The sequence below is a fragment of the Odocoileus virginianus genome, chromosome 11 (assembly GCF_023699985.2).
Source record: "Odocoileus virginianus isolate 20LAN1187 ecotype Illinois chromosome 11, Ovbor_1.2, whole genome shotgun sequence".
Lineage (NCBI taxonomy): Eukaryota > Metazoa > Chordata > Mammalia > Artiodactyla > Cervidae > Odocoileus > Odocoileus virginianus.
The window spans coordinates 25,520,783-25,543,350 of record NC_069684.1 but is presented as its reverse complement, the minus strand read 5'-3'; the positions used below and the strand labels follow the sequence as shown (position 1 = coordinate 25,543,350).

The window sequence follows — 22,568 nt, the reverse complement described above, 5'->3', positions numbered from 1 at the left end:
AGCAGGAGATACTGGAACATATCCAGTTGCATAAAACAAGATGCAAAAATTTCATGGCCTAAAGGTATTGGAATCATACAATCTGTTCTCTTATCACTGTGGAATTAAGTTAGAAATCAGTATCAAAAGATATTTGAAAATAGCCCAGATATTTTCAAATGCAATGTGTCATTTACCAAGAGAGATCTTTGATTTAGCCATTGAAAGCCTCAATAAAGTTCAAACACTGAAAACACACAGGGTGATTACAGAGAAGGAATCATTAAATGATAACTATCAAACTGAGAAATTAATATCAAAGATAGTTTAAAAACTTCACGTATTTGGAAACAAAATGTCCACTTTTAAATGATGGGTATACCTAAGAAGCCATAACAAGGAAAATTAGAGAATATTTGTAACAGAATAAAAATAAAATGAGAATTTATCAGAATTTGCTGCATGCAGCTGAAGCTGCTCTATATAACTAAATATTAACACAAGTGAATCATTTTTACCTTTGCATCAAAATCTAATAGCCCAAAGAAATCATTCTAGTTTCCATATATTTATGGGATGGCATTTCATTTACAATATTTTAGAATTTATGGAACATTAATTACACTGTCACTGTGATTGTCTTACAACAGTCCCAAATTGTTGATTAAGCCTTTGAGTAAGTATTTTCAATCTTTTGATTTTATTTACATTTCTGATTTGTGGTGATGAGTTCTTCCTTAAGTTTGCTGGTTGATAGGAGTGTCTTCTCTTGTGACCATTTTTCTTTTATGGTATTCATCTTTAAATAATTTTTAAGTGTTCTTTATGCCTTAAGAATATATTCTTGGATTTCCTTTCCATTTAGGTCACTACAGAGCATTGACTGTGGTATACTTTAGGTTCTCATTAGTTATCTATTTTATACATAGTAGTGTATATATGTCAATTCCAATCTTCCAATTCATTCCCCTTTCTACCTGGTGTCCATACATTTGTTCTGTACATCTGTGTCTCTATTTCTGCTTCGCAAATAGGTTCATCTGTACCATTTTCTAGATTTCACATATATGTGTTAATACATATTTGTTATACTTCACTCTGTATGACAGGGAACTAATATATAACCTTTTCTGGCATCCAATCAATATTTTACATGGCTATTTGGTTCATAGCACTGGTGTGGCACCATTAAATTAATCCAGAGGGGACTTTCCTGAGGTCTAGTGGTTAAGAAACTACATGCCAATGCAGGACTTTTTATCCCTGATCTGGGAAGATTCCACATGCCACAGAGCAACTAAGCCTGTGTGCCACAACTACTGAGCCTGTGCCCCAAAACAAGAGAAGCCACCGCAATACGCAGCACACACACTGCAAGAGTAGAGTAGCCCCTACTTGCCGCAACTAGAGAAAGCGTCCACACACCATGAAGACTCAGTGCAGTCCAAAATAAATAAAAATAAATTAATTAATCCAGAGAACTGAAATAGGAAAAAAGGAAATGAAGCAAATGCAACATAAGCTCAGGAAGCATTTTATTTAACAAAATCAGGAAATAAAGCATATTTCTTTAAGTTTTCTGGGATAGAATAAAGTGATAAAACTGAAAAATACATATATTTTTTGGAATAGATGCTGCAATAATTTTTTAAATTAATTTGCACTTGCATATATAAGTGGCAAGATCTGCCATTAGTCAAACTTATTAAGCTTGTTTTGTCTCTCTGAATATCATACTTACAAACTCTCAAGATTATGTAAATATTCATCTATATTTTCTGTAAGCTTTTGTTTTTACACTGAGTCTTTCTATTTGCCCTGTGTTTATCTTGAAGCATGATGTAAAATGGGAATATAAATTTGATTTTCATCCAAAAATTAAGCTGGTGTGTTTGTCCCCACTTACCAGATGAGCAAAGTGAGGCTGACAAAGACCTTCCTTGACCAACCTTTGTTGAAACTCCCCTGAACCCTCTTCTCAGTAAGGCCATGTCCTCAGGCTTCGATGTTCATCATTACAGAGTCTTGTTTCAGCAAGAACCCTGCTCTGCTAAGTCAGTTTATAGAGAATCACTTGATTCTCTTTAATCAAGTCCTCAATCTCCCACCTTTGATTTCTAAATCCCTGGCCTGCCTTTAGCATGAATCCTGTTTGGCTGGTTTAGCAAGAATCCCCTACCTCTGGGGGCTTCCCTGGTGGTTCAGAGGATAAAGCGTCTGCCTGCAATGCGGAGACCCGGGTTCGTTCCCTGGGTTGGGAAGATCCCCTGGAGAAGGAAATATCAACCCACTCCAGTATTCTTGCCTGGAGAATCCCATGGACAGAGGAGCCTGGCAGGCTACAGTCCATGGGGTCGCAAAGAGTTGGACATGACTGAACGACTTCACTTTCTTTCTTTCCCCTTTGAGGTCTCTTCTTCACAGTTTTCCATCCACTGCCCCTCTCTCTGCTTCTTGGCTATGAATCCTCAGCTGTCCCCATTGTACTCAGAGTTGAACCCCATCTCTCTTCCCTGAGGCAATAGTCTTGAATAAAATCTTCCAACTGTTTGAACAAGTGCCAGAATAACTTTCTTTAACAAGGTCAGAAGTTTAACAATTTTCTGAGTTGGCCTGGTCAGTGAGCAGATGCAAAGCCAAGTGTTTTGGAGTGCTCTTTGGCCCCTCAAGCCCTTTTTTGTGACTCTGGGGTAGCTGTTGCCTGGAAAATGCCCTTCCCTGGGTTTGACATCCTTCCTTTTCACCCCCAACCTCACTCTCCCTTAAATTATAATCCTGGTTATAGAAAGCAGTTGCTTCCTTGAGCATCTCACCTCCTCTTATGAGACACCATCTGTTAGAATCCCTCAGTCTAATTATGTAGTGACCACAATCTCTATTTCCTCAAATGAGTTCCCTTTCTAGGACTGAGGTTCCAGAAGTGGCAGGTTAGAAGACAGGTGTGGTCTGCCTTACCAAGGCTGTACTTCTCAGAGAAGAGGTACTCTTGGCTCTACAAAAAAAGGCAGCAGCAATGATGGGATGGAGATTGGAGCCTTTCTGAGTTCACCTCTATTTCCAAGAATATTTATTGCACACCTACTACATGCTGGGAGCTTCCCTGATAGCTCAGTGGTAAAGAATCTGCCTGCCAGTGTAGGAGAGGCGAGTTCAATCACTGGGTCAGAAAGATCCCCTGGAATCTGGAGAAGGAAATGACAACCCACTCCAGTATTCTTTTCTGGGAAATCCCATGGGATGGAGGAGCCTCGTGGGCTACAGTCCACAGCATTGCAAAAAGAGCTGGACTTGACTGAGTGACTAAGCAATGATACCTGCATGTTGGGCCCCATTCTTGGCACTAAGTGAGCCAGGTGAGGTCTCCATTCTCACGGATTTGGGTACTGTTGGGGTGGGATAGGAGGAGGGACTCTCAACAGGCAGACAAGGAAAATCTCAAGCTGGTGCTCCTGCACCCACTTCAGATCTCTGCTTAAAGGGCATTTTCTCAGGAGACTTCTTGACCACACACTGAAATCATAACATACTAATTAGTGAATTAGTATATTCAATCACTAACTGACTGTCCCTCTAGAACACAAGCTCAGTAAAGGCTGTTTCATCTTGATGTCCCCATTGTCTATGATACTGGCACAGAGTAGGCATTCAGTGAGTATTTGTCAAATGACTGAGTGATCACCAGGTAAGTGAAAAGCTGGCCTCACTAACCCTGAAGCCCAGAATGCAGCACCACGCACTTGAGAAACAGGCTGATCAGCGTGTCTAGACAGTGAGAAACAAGACCAGGGAGGGGTAGAGGGTCAGACTGGTGGAATTCTGTATGAAGGGGTTTTGATTTGAGATTAACTTTATAGCCAGAAGATGCTCTGAGTGTGGGAGGGACATAACTCCAGCCCCAGGAGCCACTCTAGTGCCACAGAATAGATGTAGGTGTTGGGGAAGGTGCCAGGGTCAGACTGAAGCTGAGCATCACTTAGACTGTTGTCCAGGCAGAAGTGGGCAGTGCTTATACCAGGGCAGAGCAGCAGGAAGGGAAAGAACTGGACAGGTAATAACTGGAAAGCATCTAAAGTCACTATCCCAACAATCGGAAATAAGCATGAAACCTCAGAGGCAAGACTTTTACCGTCTGTTGCCATTCTGTGGATAAAAACATTTAGAGTATGAATGGATGAACTGAGTAAGCAGGATGTTCCCATATGGTGCTGAGTCCTTTACTAGGTTTTACCTCGAGTAAAGCAGGATGTTCCCATATGGTGCTGAGTCCTTTACTAGATTTTACCTCGTGCTTTTTTGGAGGGGTGGTAAGCACTCAATCCTAAATTAAATCGACCCTAAGTATTCATCAGAGGGACTAATGCTGAAGCTGAAACTCCAATACTTTGGCCACGATGCAAGGAGTTGACTTGAAAAAGACCCTGATGCTGGGAAAGATTGAAGGCAGGAGGAGAAGGGGACGACAGAGGATAAGATGGTTGGATAGTATCACCGACTCAATGGATGTGAATTTGAGCAAACTCTGAGAGATGGTGAAGGACCAGGAAGCTTAGCATGCTGCAGTCCATGGGGTCACATGACTTAGCAACTGAACGATAATAACCAATTAACAATGTTGTGATAGTTTTGGGTGAACACCAAAGCAATTCAGCTATACATAAACATGTCTTCACTCTCCTCCAAACTTCCCTCCTATCCAGGCTCCCACATAACTTTGAGCAAATTTCCCTGTGCTACACAGTAGGTCCTTGTTGATTATACATTTTAAATAGAGCAGTGTGTACCTGTCCATCCCAAATTCCCTAACTATCCCTTCCTGCCATCTTTCCCTCTGAAAAGAATGAACTTAGAGAAGTTCATTCTCTAAGTCTGGGATTTCATTTTATCTTATGAGGACAGCTTCCGAAGTCTCCTTTGAAAGTTTTGGCAAAGAGCCTCTGCCCACTTTCCATCTCCACGTGAGGGAGAAGTTCCCTGTGGTCCTCTTTCTGTTGACCTGAAGCTTCAGAATTGAACAGCTGGAGATTAAAGTGGGAAAGTTGATTTTAAAAGAAGTCAAGCTGAGTTACCCTCAGGCTTTCAAAGAAACTGGTAGATTAAGACATCTTTCATGCTGTCTGGATTTTCTAGCATCTTGAGTTGCTCCAGCATCTAAATGCACAAACAACCCTTTGGAGATGGATGACTGCATGGCCTTGGAATGACTTTTGTGGCCATCAAGAAGTAAAATGCTCTTTTTCTTTTCTTGCAACATCCTAGGAAGTTCTGGATTTTCCCTGTAGGAAAAACTGTAAGATAACTTACAAACAAATAATTCCAATGAAATTTGAGAGAATGTAATGTTTTTAGAGGGAGGTCAAAACATCTATGTAGAAAACAAAACCAAAAAGGTCTGCTTTTGATCCTTTGCCCAGGCACAGGCTTTTACATATTATTTTTCTATCATGTTTCAAAACTATGCTCAGAAGCCTGAAAATAAACACTCTCCAAACTGCAGGGAGGTGCCAATCTCCAACGTTTTTCAACATTCTGCAGACCACCCACCGTGATCTCCAAGATAACTCAGATCTTTATGCTATCTTTCATCTTCATTCAAAATGCCCCAAATTGAGCTATTTGATAGCGCTCCCTTAAGTTACCATGAAGTAGGTTTCTGCAACAAGAAAAATAGGTGTTTGGACTTCGCTTTTATTTACCACATCTTTTGAGTGACCCCTCTGGTCTCACTGGCTGACCCACATCCAGACCTTGTATGGCCTTTCTTGGGAATATTGAAAGTCATTTGCTAATCCAGAGCCCTGCATCTGACCGTCAACTCCTGGCAGACCCAGGGTTGTGATCAGTACAATCATTGATGTGGTCAGTGGGTTTCCCACCCACCTCCACCCCTTCTCCAAGGATCCTGGTAAATTGCTTAGCAGATCAAAGTTTGGCCAGGGAAAATCTAGGCAACTCTGAGAAGGCTTGGCCCCACCACTCAGCATCCCACAGGGATGAACGCACTGTTAATTTTCGTCGAGGCAGTACAGTACTACTCACAGCGCATACCATCCCATATTCCCCATGTCTGGCACCATAGGTAAGTATTTAGTAGACATTTGTTGAGTGACTGACCGAACGAGTATACTTCTAACCAAACAGGAGATTTCCTTTGAGTTATCCCTTATAACATTCCTGCCACTGTCCACTGTGCTTCACCCACGAATTGTCAAACACCTTCTCCTGATGAAAGAGACAGTAAGGCTGAAAATAGGATACTTCTCCTATAAAGATGAACTCTGCTGTTCTGTTGTTTGATTTTTAACGAGCAGCAGCCTGACCGCTAACTCTGTCCGGTCCTGTCAGTCCCTCCAACACAGGGCTGATACTGCTCACTGTTGGCATCAGCGACGTGTGCCTCTCCCATAAAAATCAAGAGAAACATGTCAAGGCTGCAGAGACCAGACAAGTGTCACTAGTTCCTCTAGAGAAATCAAAAGAAATGCTACACATTAAGATTTGGAGCGGTGACCATCCCCTGACTTCAGAGAAGGGGCTGTTATGCTCAATGCCCCAAGGATGCCTTTCAGGGGGGGAGCAGTTTTCTTTGGGCTCTGGGTGGGGTGGCCCCTCTTGGTCACCTCCCAAAGTTGAAGGCAGTGTTCTGGAAGTCTCTGCAGCTGAGCACAAGAATCAAGAAAGGGGAGGGGCTGGTGATGGCTGGGGACTCCTGTTTCACACTTCAGCAGGAAGGACTCATGCCAAGTCACCAGCAGGTGACTCACAGCCCGTAGGATAGGTCTCTAACCACATCCATTCTTTCCCCTTCGATGGAGGGAAAGGAATTGAGACCTACTGTGTAAACTTTACCAATCTTCCCAGTTAATCCCATGGCTATCCACGAGGAATTAGTTTAATTCTTGTTGTTTAGTTGCTCAGTTGTGTCCGACTCTTTGTAGACCACCAGGCTCCTCTGTCCATGGGGTTTTCCAGGCAAGAATACTGGAGTGGGTTGCCATTCCATTCACTGGGGGATCTTTCCGATCTAAGGATCGAACTCTGTCTCCTGCCTTTGCAGGTGGATCCTTTACCACTGAACCACCAGGGAAGCCCCAGATATTTTAATAATGGCGAGCAAACATTTGTACCAAGCACTCTCTCTTGATCTTCACAAAAGCCTTGAATAACTAACATCATCCTTATTTTGTAAATGAGGATGGTGGGGCTGAGAGTAAGTCACCCACGTAGTCAGCAAGGGGTGATGCAGGGGTTACACAGCAGGATCTGTCAGACTCCAGAGAAATCCCCGGCTCTGACCACTGTGTAACACAGCCCTCATGTGTGTTGGTCACTTTTCCCCAGCTCCACTGATTTTCCTCCCCCACTGCCCATCCAGACCCCACATACTCTTCATGGCCCAGGTGAAAGAAACATCTCTTTCCTCAGAGACCACTCCCCCCCCCAAGGTGTCAGGAGGAAGTACCCTCCTCTAAACTGGTGTTGCTGTTGTTGTTCAGTCACTAAGTCATGTCTAACTCCTTGCAAGCTTAATTCATGTAAACTCAACTCATGAGCTCCCTGTGTTATACAACAACTTCCCACTAGCTGTTTTTATTTTATCCACAGACTGCAGCACGCCAGGCTCCTTTGTCCTTCACCATCTCCCGGAGTTTGCTCAAACATGTCCGTTGAGTTGGTGATGCTATCCAACCATCTCATCCTTGCTGCCATCTTCTCCGTTTGCCTTCAGTCTTTCTTAGCACCAGGCTCTTGATAACTCTGCATTTCTCCCTGCTAGCAGTCTCTGATAGCTGAATGAATGAATGAGTATTTACACTTTTTAGGACAGAGGAGAATGAATCAAGTTACCCACTCACACCAACTGCAAACAGGACTCAGGACCTCTCTTCAAATGTGAAAACTCGAGGTTGTTAGTTACAACCTCAATCAAGATTACTCAACCTGAGGGGAGGTCTCTCTCTTGACCAAAAGCAGAACGTTCTCAGTAAAAGAGGAAATGAGTCCATAGTGCTGTAGGCTGGAATCAACACTCTTGTATAACTTTTCTGGAACCTGGCCAGGAGGCCACCTCTCTTAGAGAGAACCGCTTAGTTATTAATACTTGAATAATCAAATGACTAAGGCCGGCTTTAGAAGTGCTGGCCTGGAACACTGCATCTCAACTGTGTTGGGAAACCCTCACCATCTGCTCGGAAACTGAGCTTCTGATTCATGCAGGGCTGAGCGGGCCCTGATTTCGCAAGAGTGAAAAGAGAAGCCCCTTTGGCTCTGACCTCACCATCCACGCATACAGCTTGCAGACAGCTCAGCTGTGAGCCCAGGAGGATGAGGCCCTCCAGGAACCTACAGGATGTAGCTGTGTTTCCACTGACTGCCCTTGGCCTTGGTCCGAAGCCTGGTTTGAGAGTTTGAAGTGTGCTTCGGTAAAATTTTTTAAAAATAATATTCTTAGTTAGAGGGGATCTCTTCTGACCCTTTTTGCCATTTTTCTCCCCTTGTTCTGATGAATAGGGAATTCAGGCAGCAAAGTGGGGTTTATTATTTCTGTGCCGTTTTAGCTGAGTTTCTCCCCAGGAACCCATCAGTTGCATCAGACTACATGTCTTAATATTACCTCCAACTCACTGTGTCTGTAAGAGAGTGCATAACTTACTATTCTTTCTCATCAAATTGGTTCCTTATCTCTCATCCCTCCAATCTGATTTCTATCACCTGCCTTCTTGTCGTTCCTGCCAAAAGGCTGGGTTTCTTCCCTCTTCCTCCTGCCAAGTGTTTTTACCAACCACATGTTCTTTTAAGTGCTGAATAAGATGGGTCCTCCTCTCTTCCCTAAGGAGTGAGAGATACACATCAGACAATTAAAATACAGTGATAAGAAGAACCAGAGCGATTTGAAAAAGAAAAAAGAGGCGGACTAACACTTCTCAATTTCAAAACTTACTACAAAGAGTAAGTACTACTACTGTAGTCAGCACCATGTGGTACTGGCATCAAGATAGATGTATAAGCCAATCGAATAGAATTGAGAGTCCAGAAATAAACCCACACATTTCTGGGAAAGTGATTTTTTAAATTCATTTTTAACTGGAGCATAATTGCTTTACAATGTTGTGTTGGCTTCTGCTATAGGACAACGTGAATCAGTCCTAAGTATAGATAAGTCCCGACTTTCTTGATCCTCCCTCCCACCAACCCCCCATCCCAACCCTCTGGATTGTCAAAGAGCACTGGGTTAAGCCCCCCATGTTATACAGCTACTTCCAACTAGCTATCTATTTCACATACGGCAATTACATGTTTCACTGCTACTCTCTCAATTTGTCCCATCCTCTCTTTCTCCCATTGTGTCTACAAGTCTATTCTCTATAGACTACAGGTCTGAATCTTCATTCCTGCCCTGCAAATGGGTTCATCAGTACCATTTTTCTAGATTTCCAACATAGGCATTATTAAATGATATTTGTTTTTCTCTGACTTATTTCACTCTGAATAATATGACCGAGGTTCACTCACCTCACTAGAACTGACTCAAATTCATTCATTTTTTGGCTGAGTAATATTCCATCATATATATATATATTCTACAACTTTATCCATTCATCTGTCGATGGACATCTAGGTTGCTTCCACGTACTGGTTATTGTAAATAGTTCTGCAATGAACACTGGGGTGCATGTGTTATGGGCAATCAATTTTGACAAAGGTGTCAAGATAATTCAGTGGAAAGAATCATCTTTTCAACCAAATGGTATTGGGACAACTGGCCTTCTTCATGCAAAAAAATGGAGTTGGACCTCTATTTCATACCACGATTAATTCATTAAAATTAATTTCAAATGAATCAAAGACCTCAAGGTAAGAGCTAAAACTGTACAACTGTTGGAAGAATATATAAAAGTAAATCTTAGTGACCTTGGATTAGGCAATGGCTTCCTAGATAAAACACCAACAGTAGAGGCAACAAAAGAAAAAGTAGATAAATTGGACTTCAACAGTTTTTAAAATTTGTGCTTCAGTGGATGCTATCAAGAGATTTAAAAGCCAACTCACAGAATGGGAGGAATGCTCACAATTTTTATGTCTGATAAAGGTCTAGTACCCAAAATATTAATACATAGAGAATTAAACAATAAAAAATGACTATTCAATCAATTGATCAATCAATCTTGAGAAAACAAGATTAGATACTTCTTCATTACACCATCGAACCACCGCCGGCTCGCTCTCCCAGATATTTCTTCAAAGAAGATATATAAATGGTCTTTAAGCACATGAAAAGCTGTACAATGTCACTGAACATTAGGGCCATGCAAATCAAAATTATAATTAGATACCACTTCATACCCATTAGGATATCTACAATTTTTAAAAAAACAAACAAATCACTCAACCAAATGGAAAATAACAAGATTTGGCAAGGATGTAGAGAAATTGGAACTTTCTGCATTGTTGGTAGGAATGTAAAATGGAACCACTTTGGAAAACAGTTTGGCAGTTCCTCAAAAGTTAATTGATGACCGAAGAATTGATGCCTTAGAACTGTGGTGCTGAAGAAGACTCTTGGGAGTCCCTTGACCAGCAAGGAGATCAAACCAGTCAATCCTAAAGGAAATCAGGCCTGAATATTCATTGGAAGGACTGAAACTGAAGCTGAAGCTCCAATATTTTGGCCACCTGATGCAAAGAGCCAAACTCATTAGAAAAGACCCTGATGCTGGGAAAGACTGAAGGCAGGAGAAGAGGACGACAGAGGATGAGATGGCTGGATGGCATCACTGACCCAATGGACATGAGTTTGAGCAAACTCCAGGGAGATGGTGAAGGACAGAGGAGCCTGGGGTGCTGCAGTCCATGAGGTCGCAAAGAGTGGGACGTGACTGAGCGACTGAACAACAACAAAGAGTTAAAGAGCTACTCTGTGTGTGTGTGTGTGTGTGTGTGTGTGTGTGTGTGTGCACTCACGCGCACAGTCACTCAGTCGTGTCTGACTCTGCAACCATTTGGACTATAGCCTGTCAGGCTCCTCTGTCCATGGGATTTTCCAGGCAAGAATACTGGAGTGGGTTGCCATTTCCTCCTCCAGGGGATCTTCCAGATCCAGGGATCGAACCCATGTTTCCTGAATTGCAGGATTCTTTTACCACTGAGCCACCTGGAAAGCCCAGAGCTACCATGTAAAAGTGAAAGTTGCTCAGTCATGTCCTACTCTTTGTGTCCCCATGGACTGTAGCCAGTCAGGCTCCTCTGTGCATGGAATTCTCCAGCCAAGAATACTGGCGTAGGTAGCCTATCTGTTCTCCAGGGAATCTTTCTAGCCCAGGAATCAAACTGGGGTCTCCTGCATTGCAGGTGGATTCTTTACCAGTTGAGCTACCAGCCATCTGAACTACCAGGGAAGTACCTGAGCTACCATTTGACCCAGTAATTCTATTCCTAGGTGTATCCTTGAGAGAAATGGAAACATATGCCCATACAAAGACTTGTACATGAATGTTTATAGCAGCATTATTCATAATAACCCCAAAGTGGAAACAACTCAAATGTCCATCCATGGATGAACAGATAAGCAAAATGCAGTATTAGCCACACCATGGAGTATTATTCATCTATAAAAAGGAATGAAATTCAGACTCATGCTACAAATGCATGAACCTTGAAAACACCATGCTAAGTAAAAGAAACCAGACACAAAGCACCACATACTATATGATGACATTTATATGAAATATCTAAAATAAGCAAACTCATAAAGACAGAGAGCAGATTAGATTAGAGGAAAATGAGGAAATGAGGAAAGAATAATAAGAAACCTGGAGGATCCTTGGTGGCAGAGAATAAGAATCCGCCTACCAGTGTGGGAGACATGGGTTTGATCCCTGGTCCGGGAAGATCCCACATATTGTGGAGCAACTAAGCCTGTGCTTAGTCCATGCTCTGTAACAAGAGCAATGAGAAGCCCGTGCATTACAACAGAGTCACTCCCGATCGACACAATTAGAGAAAGCCTGCGTGCAGCAAGGGAAACCCAGCACAGCCAAAAAATAAGAAACCTGGAAATACTGTGTTGTAAGTCTTGCTGGCTCTTATTCCCCCAAATGTGATCTCATTCTCCCGTGTGTTGTCATTACACTTAGTCTCTTGACCTCCTGATTCTCCCTTTCCCCCCAGACTGTTACTGCTACTGCTAAGTCACTTCAGTCGTGTCTGACTCTGTGTGACCCCATCCCTGGGATTCTCCAGGCAAGAACACTGGTACAGGCCCCTATAAACTAGATTCAATCCCATGTGGTACCCTTATCACTACATTACCCGCCCCCCCTCGCCACAGCCACTATTCATGGCCCACTCTGCTCCCATTTGACAATTACCTACAGAAAAACAGATTTCCTGCTACTCCCCAACTTGACACCCTTGACTCCAGCCAGCCTCCATGGCTTTTCCCAGCCCTGGATGCCCATACCTTTTCCCACACAAACTCCAGATTGTTCTAATTTCTGTGCATTTGCTTGAGCACTCTTTCCTGCCTAGAATGCCCTTCCCTACCACCCTGTCCAACCAACCCCACCATTTTTCATAGCCATGATCAAGTCCCATCCTCCCCTGAAGGGTTTTTCCAGTTTCCAAGGCCCACAAGAATCTCCAAACCTGCATCTGGTAATGCTGTGTGTCACCCAGGACATGCCATTTTACACCACCTTTCCTGTTCTTATCTGTATATGCCACACACATCTGCCTTGCCTCTCTGTGTGAACTGCAATACCATGTGTGACTCCTTTCTAACTCTAACTTTCTAAGTTCTTATTAACATATGTGCTCTATAAACGCTTGAGGGGACAGGGATTATGTCCTTTTACTAGGTACCCCAGTATCAGTCTAGTTCTTCAATCCAAATTACATATCTAACAAATAACTGTGAAAGTTGCTTGAAGAAATCAACCGGCTGACATCTCTGAGAGACCTTGGCAGCCTCAATCTAAGAATAGCTGGCTGTTGTGTGAATGTATAGAGATGTGGGTTCTGGGGTTGGGCTGCCTGGAGACAAGTCTCACCACTGTCATTTACTAGCTCTGTGTCTGCGTGTAAGTTACTGAACCTCTCTGAGCCTCTTTACCCATCTATAAAATACAAATAGTTCCTGTCTTCAAGTTATGTTGGGTGGATTAAATGAAATAGGGCTTGGAAAGTGCTTGACACTAAGCACTGACTTCCTAGGTGAGGCAGTGATAAAGAATCTGCCTGCCAAGCAGGAGACACAAGAGAGGCAGGTTTGATCCCTGAGTCAGGAAGATCCACTGGAGGAGGAAATGACAACCCACTCCAGTACTCTTGCCTGGAAAATTCCATGAACAGAGGAACCTGGCAGACTATAGTTCATGGAGTCCCAAAGAGCGGGACACAACTGAGCCCAGGACACACACACATACGAGCTGTTATTATACAGATTATGGTGTAGTTCCCTAGTTAGACCCCTGTATGGAACGACTGATTGGTTCAAGATGGAGAAAGGAGTACTACAGGGCTGTCTGCTGTCACCCTGTTTGTTTAACCTATACGCTGTGCACACGATGAGAAATGCTGGGGTGGATGAGTTATAAGCTCATCCTCATGAGTTAAGAGAGAAGGGAGAAACATCAACAACCTCAGGTATGTGGATAATATCACTCTAATGGCAGAAAGTGAAGAGGAAATAGCTTCTTGATGAAGGTAAAGGAGGAGAATGAAAGAGCAGGCTTAAGACTAAATACATTAAAAAAAAAACAAAAAACACCTAAGATACGGCATCCGGCCTCATTATTGCATAGCAAACAGAAGCGGGGAAAAGGTGGAAGTAGTGACAGATTTCCTCTTCTTGGGTCCAAAACCAATGCAGACGGTGACTGCAGCCATGAAATCGGAAGATGGGTGCTTTTGGGCAAGAAAGTGATGACAAACCTAGATGGTGTGTTGAAAAGCACAGACGTCACTCTGCCAACAAAGATCTGAATAGTCAGGCTATAGTCTTCCCACTGGTCACATATGGTTGTGAAAGCTGGTTGGTAAAGCAGGCAGAACACCAAAGGAATGATGTCTTCAAACTGTGTGCTGGAGAAGACTCCTGATAGTCCCTTGGACAGCAAGGACATTAAACCAGTCAATCTTGAGGGAGATCAACCCTGAATACTCACTGGAAGGACTGATGCTAAAGCTGACCAGTATTTTGGTCATCTGATGCGAACAGATGACTCATTGGAAAAATCCCTGATGCTGGGAAAGATCGAGGGCAGAAGGAGAAAAGGGTATCAGAGGATGAGATGGCTGGACAGTATCACCAATGCAATAAATATGGACTTGGGCAAACTCCCGAGATGTTGAGAGACAGGGAGGCCTGGTGTGCTGCAGTCCATGGGTCTCAAAGAGTTAGACATACCTGGGCAACTGAACAACAATAACATCTGGTTACTGGGCTTTCCTGATGGCTCAGATGGTAAAGAATCTGCCTGCAATGCAGGGTTTGATCTCTGGGTTGGAAAGATTCTGCTGGAGAAGGGAAGGGCTACCCACTCCAGTATTCTTGCCTGGGAAATCCCATGGACAGAGGAGTCTGGTGGGCTCCAGTCCATGGGGTCATAAAGAGCCAGACATGACTGAGCAACACTTCCACATTTCAAGCTAACATATTGTTACTGCTGTGAACACCACATATCCAGAATCTAGTTCATTTAGTTATACAGATTCAGATATTTAAAGGGAGGGGGGATTGGGATGGGGAACACATGTAAATCCATGGCTGATTCATGTCAATGTATGGCAAAAACCACTACAATATTGTAAAGTAATTAGCCTCCAACTAATAAAAATTAATGAAAAAAAAAATCTTATAGGGTGATCTAGATCAGATGAAACCCTTTCACCCTAGCCATGCTCTTAAGAGGCCAGGAATTCAAATAGCTTATCTAGAAAGTGAAATAGTTCTTCAGTGGTCTCTATCCACATTTGTTATCCCAGGCATGCCCATCTCAAGAGTGAAATACCTGAAATGCTGTCTGGTGCACACAGAACAAAGACTAGGGACACGTGGGCAGAGTACATTTCCAGACTGTGACAGAACGGTCCTGGGGCACTTGGACTGAGACCAGAAGCCCTTCAACCACAGACAGGACACCTTACAGTAGCCATTAGCAAGGATACCTTGCCTGACTCACAAAGAAGTTACTCAGTAAATATGTAACTAAAGCACTCCTCAGGTGGGACAAGTTTCACATCATCTAGTCCTTACTCCTTTCCCCTCCCTGTCTAGATTCTAGGCAGACAAACTCCTCCAGGCAGGATACCATTCATTGGATCACCATTTTGCTTAAGTAAGTCATGTCTCAACACCCAGATGAAGACATTGTGATGAGTTAACGGAAATACTCTCATCAGGAATGTTGACGCATCTTCTAGAGGCCCTTCCCTATCTGCTACAAATGTAAGTGACAATTGTTCCCATTCCCCCAGGCCTCAGTGACATTCTCTCTTTACTGTCTGGAACCCTGACCCTCTGGACAGAGGCTACCTTCCGGAAAGGTGATTATCCAATTACTAAATTTGTTGTTTTTGTGTTTTGTGGGGTTCCCCGCCCCCACATAAAATTAGTGTTGCCCTGACAATCTCAGCGTGCAGCTCCTCAGACAAGCAGGCATATGAAGCGGCCAGATCTACAAATTTCCCTCAGAGGATTAAAGCCATCTCCTCCGGGCAGTTCCTGAGGCAAAGGCACGGGGCCAGGTGGAAAATCGGGAAAACCCATCCATCGAAGCTCCAGGGAATGCTTGCCCGGGACTAGCCGCCAGGAGCAGGCGGGCTGGTGGGCGCTGGGCTGAGTCTCGAGGGAAGGAAGACAGTCACCTCAGTTTCCTGCCTTGGATGAAGGTGGCAGAATTCCAGTTGCTCCCTAACCTGGCTCCATTTCATAACCCTCAGATACAATGCCCCATCACTTCCCTTTCCCCCAAGGTTTTAAGAAATCAGTAGGGAAAGCATTCAGAACTCCAATCAAAAGGTGCTTTCAGGGCCTTCCTGGTGGCTCAGTGGTAATGAACCAGCTCGCTAACGCAGGAGACATGGGTTCCATCCCTGATCTGGGAAGTCCCACATGCCACAGAGCGACTAAGCCCGTACACCACAACCTTTGAGCCAGGGGGGCTGCGACTAATGAGCCCACGTGTTTCAACTGCTGAAGCCTGCTCACCTTACAGCCCGTGCTCACAAGAGAAGCCACTGCAATCAGGAGCCTGCGCACCGTTAACTAGAGAGTAGCCCTCGTCTCACCTCAACTAGAGAAAAGTCTAGTCCAGCAATCAGGGTCCAGAAACGGACCCAGCGCAGCCAGAAAACAAATATTTAATTTTTTTAAAGGTGTTTTTATCTCTCTTGCTTACCCCTGTGGGAATCCCAAGATTTATCTCTGTAGCCCACCCGATGACCCCACTCATTTGATTCTCTTCCAACAAAACACTCTCACCGAGTATTTCTTTGGAATACCCAAGGAGTGGGAGGGTCCTTGGAGAGCCTTACAGGAGTTGATTTAACTTCTTCAAGTCTCACAAGGGTACTGCCAGCTACATGAGCCTCTCCCCTCTCAACATCCTCCCCCATAATATCTCCACAAGCTGTAACCTGGCACGCCTGTTCTTGGAAGCCAGAAATATGACAAATATTCAGATAAGCCAGTGGAATTTAAAGCACACGTTCATCGTTTTGCTGGTAAGGACTGAAGTGCAATGCTTTATGTTAGGTGTGCCTTCCCCAAAAGTGCTTAGAATTTCATATCCAGTATATCAGGAGATGCTGAGTTTCTATTTGGGGAATGCATGAACAAATCCTATTTTAACGTACCTGACATCTTCATTCTAAAAGGAATATTACGGTAAGTATTAAATGTAAAGAATTTTTATACCTTGAAAAATTTTTGTTTTCATGTTTAAGGAGTTTAAAGCAAGGTTAACATTTAATTTCAAGTTCAACCTTTAATTTCAAGTTCAACCTTTCTTTTTCCCCCAATGTGTAATGCAGGTTGAAAAAAAAAAAAGAAAAGCTTTGAGGTTTGGAGCTAGGCCCATTTTTGGAATTTCACTTCTGGCCTATTCTGAAGATGGTAATGTATAATTTAAGGATGCATGATGACTTAATGAGGGAACCGTGACATTCCTGGCATGTGGAGGGGGATGGGAATGGGACAGAGGTAGTGTCCCTCCCATTCGGTCACACCATCCACCTTCATGCCAAGGTTTGGGGTCCTTGTAATTCTTGGTATAGACTTACTCACTGGTCACTCATTTCAGAGGCCTGAGGGTGGGGGTGAGGGGGCGGTGGGGTGGGGGGCAGCCGCCACGTACCTCTGATCAGCCTGGGTTCCTCCCTCTTGCCATGTCCCAGTTTAGCCTTCTCAGGCTAGGATACTTTTTAGAAATGTGCTTTTCTATATTAAATGCTATCTTGGATCTCACATGCCAGTGTCATCAGAGCCTCCCTCGAGAAGGCTCTAACAGACCTGAGATACCTTAAGTGCAACAAAACTCTTAGCAACTCGTGAAGATTTCCAAGCCTCTGAAACTGGCAAGAGTTTTGGGAAAAGCACAGGGAAATTTGTTCATCGCATGATTAATCCTGGGTGGACTGGTCCGGGAAAAAAGCACATGTGGGTTTTCAGCAAGCAGAGGCCTGCAGAATTTCACGAAATAAACAGGAGCGGCCCCTATACGTGTCTTGGATGAAAGTTCAGAGTGAAGGTGGGGCCTGACGGTGGAGGAAAATGCCAGATGTGTGGACCACCGAGCTCCTTTAAATCCACTAACATCTCAAGAGACCCAGAGGACATCTCAAGCCAGAGGACCAGATTGTACAAATGAACCAGATTATAACTTTAGAAGAGGGAAGCCCAGTAGGGAGTAGACTCCTAAGAGAAGGATAGTAAAATTCATCACCATAATTACCCCTAGCTCAGCTCCCCAACTAGAGCCCACAATAGCTCAGCTCAAAGAAGTTATTCATCCATATTCAAGTTGCCTTGCTCATTATCCTCAGACAAAACCCCTCCTGGGCCTCAACTCTTCGCCAGCAGCCCAGTAACTCTGCATTAACACACAGCCCCTGGGGAGGGGGCCAGGGTGCTTCAGTCTTTCCCAATCGAGTTGCTATTACTAGAAGTGGCTGGTTTTTCAGCCCCGAAGATTTTTTTTTTTATTACTTCTTTTTAGGAGTACCTTTGATATTCAGAATTGGCTTAAAGATAATTACAGCTAAACTCTTCCCCGGGGCAAGGGGGTTGCAGGGGAGTGGGGGAGGCTGGGGGAGGGGAGGGGATGCCACCCAGTGGCCCTGTTTCCTGAGCAGAGCTAGGACAAGGCTCAGTTTGGGGGGGCCTCCCACATCTTGCCCTGCTGAGCACAAAATGGTGTCATTTGCATAGTCTGGCCAGAAAGGAAATGTAACTGAAATGCAGAGCCATGTATGTCGCTCTGAAGAGAGAAGTTCCAAAGATAGGACCGCCATGAATAGCTCGCCACCCAGCAAAATAGGGCTTCCCACCCAGATGGCACAGGGGTAAAGAATCCGCCTGCCAATGCAGGAGATACACGAGATCCCCCGGGTTCAATCCCCGAGTCCGGAAGATCCCTGAGGAGGAAATGGCAACCTGCTCCAGTATTCTTGCCTGGGAAATCCCATGGACAGAGGAGCCTGCTGGGCTACAGTCCATGGGCTGACAAAACAGTTGGACACAAGTGAGCACACACGCACGCACAGCACAGACAGCGCCTCAGTCTCCACGAAGCAGCGCCGCACAGGGAAACACACCCTGAACCACTCACCGGCCTGGAGCTAGGTATTACCGTCTTTGTGCGGAGGCCTCCTTCAAGCCCCTCCCTTCAGGCAGGATTCCTCTGGCTCCAGGCCTACCTCCATCCTCAATTTGGAAAATGTAAAAGAGTTTCATTTCCTCAACCTTCAGCTCCAAAGATCCCTAGTTAGCTTACAATGCCTTCAACCAATATTCAGTGAGCAACTACTAAGGGCTGGATATTGTTTGGCCCTGGGGATCAAGGTGAAGACACAGCTGTGTCCACAGGAGTTTATATTCTACTGTGGAAACAGATCAAAATAAAGACCCAAGAAAAAGAAAACACTGATCCATGTGACTGGAGGCTACCAACACAGCAACAAGGGGCAAGAGGACAAAAAGGCAAGAAGAGGGAAGAAGGAGGAGATATGCGAGTGATGGGCAAGCAGCGTCCCCATTCTCAGACCTAGAGAAGTGAAGGTCTAAGGAGTCACCAACACGCGGTCATTAACACTGTTGGCCAAGTTCCACACGTGGCCCCAAAGGAACTTAAACATCAGTGTTAATAATGGGCCACTCCCTTCTGCAATCAGGACCCTCCAGTGCGGTCCTTATCCCCACACACTATCCTCTCTACAGAGGATAACGAATCCCCACTGATGGGGTCCTGGGTGTATCCAACGTGCTGTCTTACAGACTGGCAGCCCCCAGAGGGAGGCCGTTGCTGCGCAGGGATATCCCACCCTCATTCCCGACCCTCACGATTCCATGGGGCCAGTACTTCTGAGGCCAACAGCATGCCTCCAATACACAGCCCTGGAGAAAATCCGAGCGCCGCCAGTGGAAGGCGCCTGGCTGCGAGCCTTCTCTCTGTCTCTTGGGAGCCAGCAAGGGTTGGCAGGAGGCGGGTCGCCCCCGAGGGACCCTCTGCTCCCCACCTGCTACCTGTGGATTCGGGGTCTTTCCCTGGCACCCCACTCAGCTCTTTGCCTGGGACCTGGCACCCGCTAAGCCGTCGTCTCTTCTTCTCCCGGGCCCTCCAGACTCCGGCGCGCACACATTGCCAGCTCCCCTCTGCTCCCCCAGGCAACCTCACATTCCAGGCCCCGGAAACCCGCAAGTCCCGGCTCGCTCGTCCCCACCAGCTAGCTGCTCGGGGAGCTCCGCCCGCTGGCCTTACCTCCTTCTGCCAGGACCCAGAACGATGCGCTTCCCAAAATGAAGAACAGAACTGGCACCTTCCACATTTTTCTTAGCTGACTTGTTCTTTGGGGTGCGGGGCCGAGCAGCTAGTTTCTGGGCTGCGGGAAAGATGAAAAAGCTCCGTAGCCAGGGGCCTTCCCTTGATGGAGCGCGAGAGTGGGGCCTGGAAAACGGGGAGCAAAAGTCCCAGCGCGGGAGGGGTCCCCAAGTTCCTTCGCTCTCAATAGCAGCAGGCGGAGCAAACTTTGCAGTTGGGAACTTTCGGATCGGAGTCAGCATTTATCTCTCCCGACGAGGGCGAGGGCGGGGACAGTCCGCGGGCTAAGGTGGTCCCAGTCTCGGGTTCGCTAGGACCGCCCCCTGCCTGCGTTTGGCCAGCGCGAAAACGATGACCTCAGGCCAGGTTTAAAGTTACAAGGCCACAGCTGCGGGGGCTGCTAGGACCCGCCGATGGGTCCCTGGCAAAGTTGACTACTATTTGTTCCCCGACTAGAGGGAAAGGGGGCGCGTGCAAAAAGCGATTTTGGGGGGTAATTTTTAAACTGTATTTATTATTCTCTCTCTCTAAAAGAGTAAGGCACAAGCGTAGGTTTTTCTTCTTATAAGAAGTAAACTGTTTCTTGTGTGGCCAGTCATTTTAGCACCAAGCATGGGATTGTTCTTGTAAATATTGAATTTGATGGCATTAAAAAAAAAAAAAAAAGCGGCGTCCTCCTATGGGTGGGCCAGAGGCGGTTCCCACTGGTAAATTGCGCCCTTGTCTGGGGGCTGGGAGCGGGCGGGCTCTGGCTGGCGTACGGACCCGGGGGTGCATCCCTAGAGAGCTGGCTGGGAGCTTGGCAGGCTCTTGGGATTCGGCAGTTGTGGGGAAAACGCTGAGCGCGCGATCCAGCCTCTCCCCACTTTGGTTACAGCGCTGCGGGGCTGGGGCCCAGGACAGACCCGCGCAGTCAGTCGGTGGGGCGCCACAGCCCAAGGGTGTCAAAGGGACCCACCAGGTCACCAACCTGTGGGCACTTCCAGCTGGGGCTCGTCCCTTCTAATCCCGGACCTTGGCCCCCTAATCCCCATTTTACTGGTTCTGATCTCAGGTACTGGATGTTAGCAACAAGAAGAGAATTTGTTTTATTTCCTTTTGAACTCTTGGAATTAAATCTTCATTTTTCTCCTAAGTGGAGGCTTGGAAAGGTGGTCCACTCCCAGATGCCATAAACTCCATTAAACAAAAAGCCAGAAGATGAATGCCCCAAATCTCCATCCTAGGGTGAAAAATTGTTTTCCGGATCCTTAGGGGAAGGCGAATCCCTAGATTCCAAATTTACTTTGTCATAAGAATTACACGGGGAGATTGTAATCAGACCCTTAGGGAATTCCTTATGCAAAAACCCAAGGATGTTTAGTAAACAGAGCCCCCCCGCAGCCCTTCTCAAACACCCGCGACCCAGGCAATCGCTGTTAGAATGTTGTAAAGCTTCCTGGGGAAATTCTGAATTTCTAACAATCTCCCAGGTGAATTCTTGTCCTGGGGCTCTCAGTTGGGCGCTGACACCTGAAATAAGGAGAGGAAGAGACCCTGGAGAGCGCAGGGGTTGGAAACGTAAAGACAAAACTGTAGATAGGGTAATTTCTGAACTAACTTCCCCATCATGTTCAGGCATTTTACTGGTGTCATTGCATTCATTTCAGTTCAGTCACTCAGTCGTGTCCGACTCTGACGTCCAGGGCCTGCAGCACTCCAGGCCTCCCTGTCCATCACCACCTCTCGGAGCTTGCTCAAACTCGTGGCCATTGAGTCGGTGATGCCATCCAACCGTCTCAGCCTCTGTCCTCCCCTTCTGCCCCCACTCTTTCCCAGTATCAGGGTCTTTTCCAATGAGTGGGCTCTTTGCATCAGGTGGCCAAAGTATTGGAGTTTCAGCTTCAGCATCAGTCCTGCCAATGAATATTCATATTTAGAACTGATTTCCTTTAGGATTGACTGATTTGATCTCCTTACAGTCCGGGGACTCTCAAGAGTCTTCTCCAACACCACAGTTCAAAAGCATCAATTCTTCAGTGCTCAGCTTTCTTTATAGTCCAACTCTCACATCCATAACTTGACTACTGGAAAAACCATAGCTTTGACTGGATGGACCTTTGTTTGCAAAATAATATCTCTGCTTTTTAATATGTTGTCTAGGTTGGTCATAACTTTTCTTCCTAGGAGCAAGCGTCTTTTAATTTCATGGCTATAGTCACCATCTGCAGTGATTTTAGAGCCCCCCAAAATAAAATCTGTCACTGTTTCCATTGTTTCCCCATCTATTTGTCATGAAGTGATGGGACCGTATGCCATGATCTTAGTTTTCTGAATGTTGAGTTTTAAGCCAGCTTTTTCACTCTCTTCTTTCACTTTCGTCAAGAGGCTCTTTAGTTCTTCACTTTCTGCCATACTGTGGTGTCATCTGCATATCTGAGGTTATTAATATTTCTCCCGGCAATCTTGATTCCAGCTTGTGCTTCATCCAGCCTGGCATTTCACATGATGTACTCTGCATAGAAGCTAAATAAACAGAGTGACAATATACACCCTTGACATTCTTTTTGAACC

At 45.2% G+C, this 22,568-nt stretch overlaps 1 protein-coding gene across 1 annotated transcript in view; it reads right to left on the bottom strand.

Moving 5' to 3' along the window:
• PDPN (podoplanin) overlaps positions 1-20,314 on the bottom strand; it is a 34,750-nt gene extending 14,436 nt beyond the window's left edge. The window contains exon 1 of the mRNA XM_020875599.2: positions 19,956-20,314. Within this exon, the coding sequence (XP_020731258.2) occupies positions 19,956-20,022 (67 nt within the window). The 5' untranslated portion in view covers positions 20,023-20,314. The remainder of the gene's footprint in view (positions 1-19,955) is intronic.
• Positions 20,315-22,568: the final 2,254 nt, after the last annotated feature.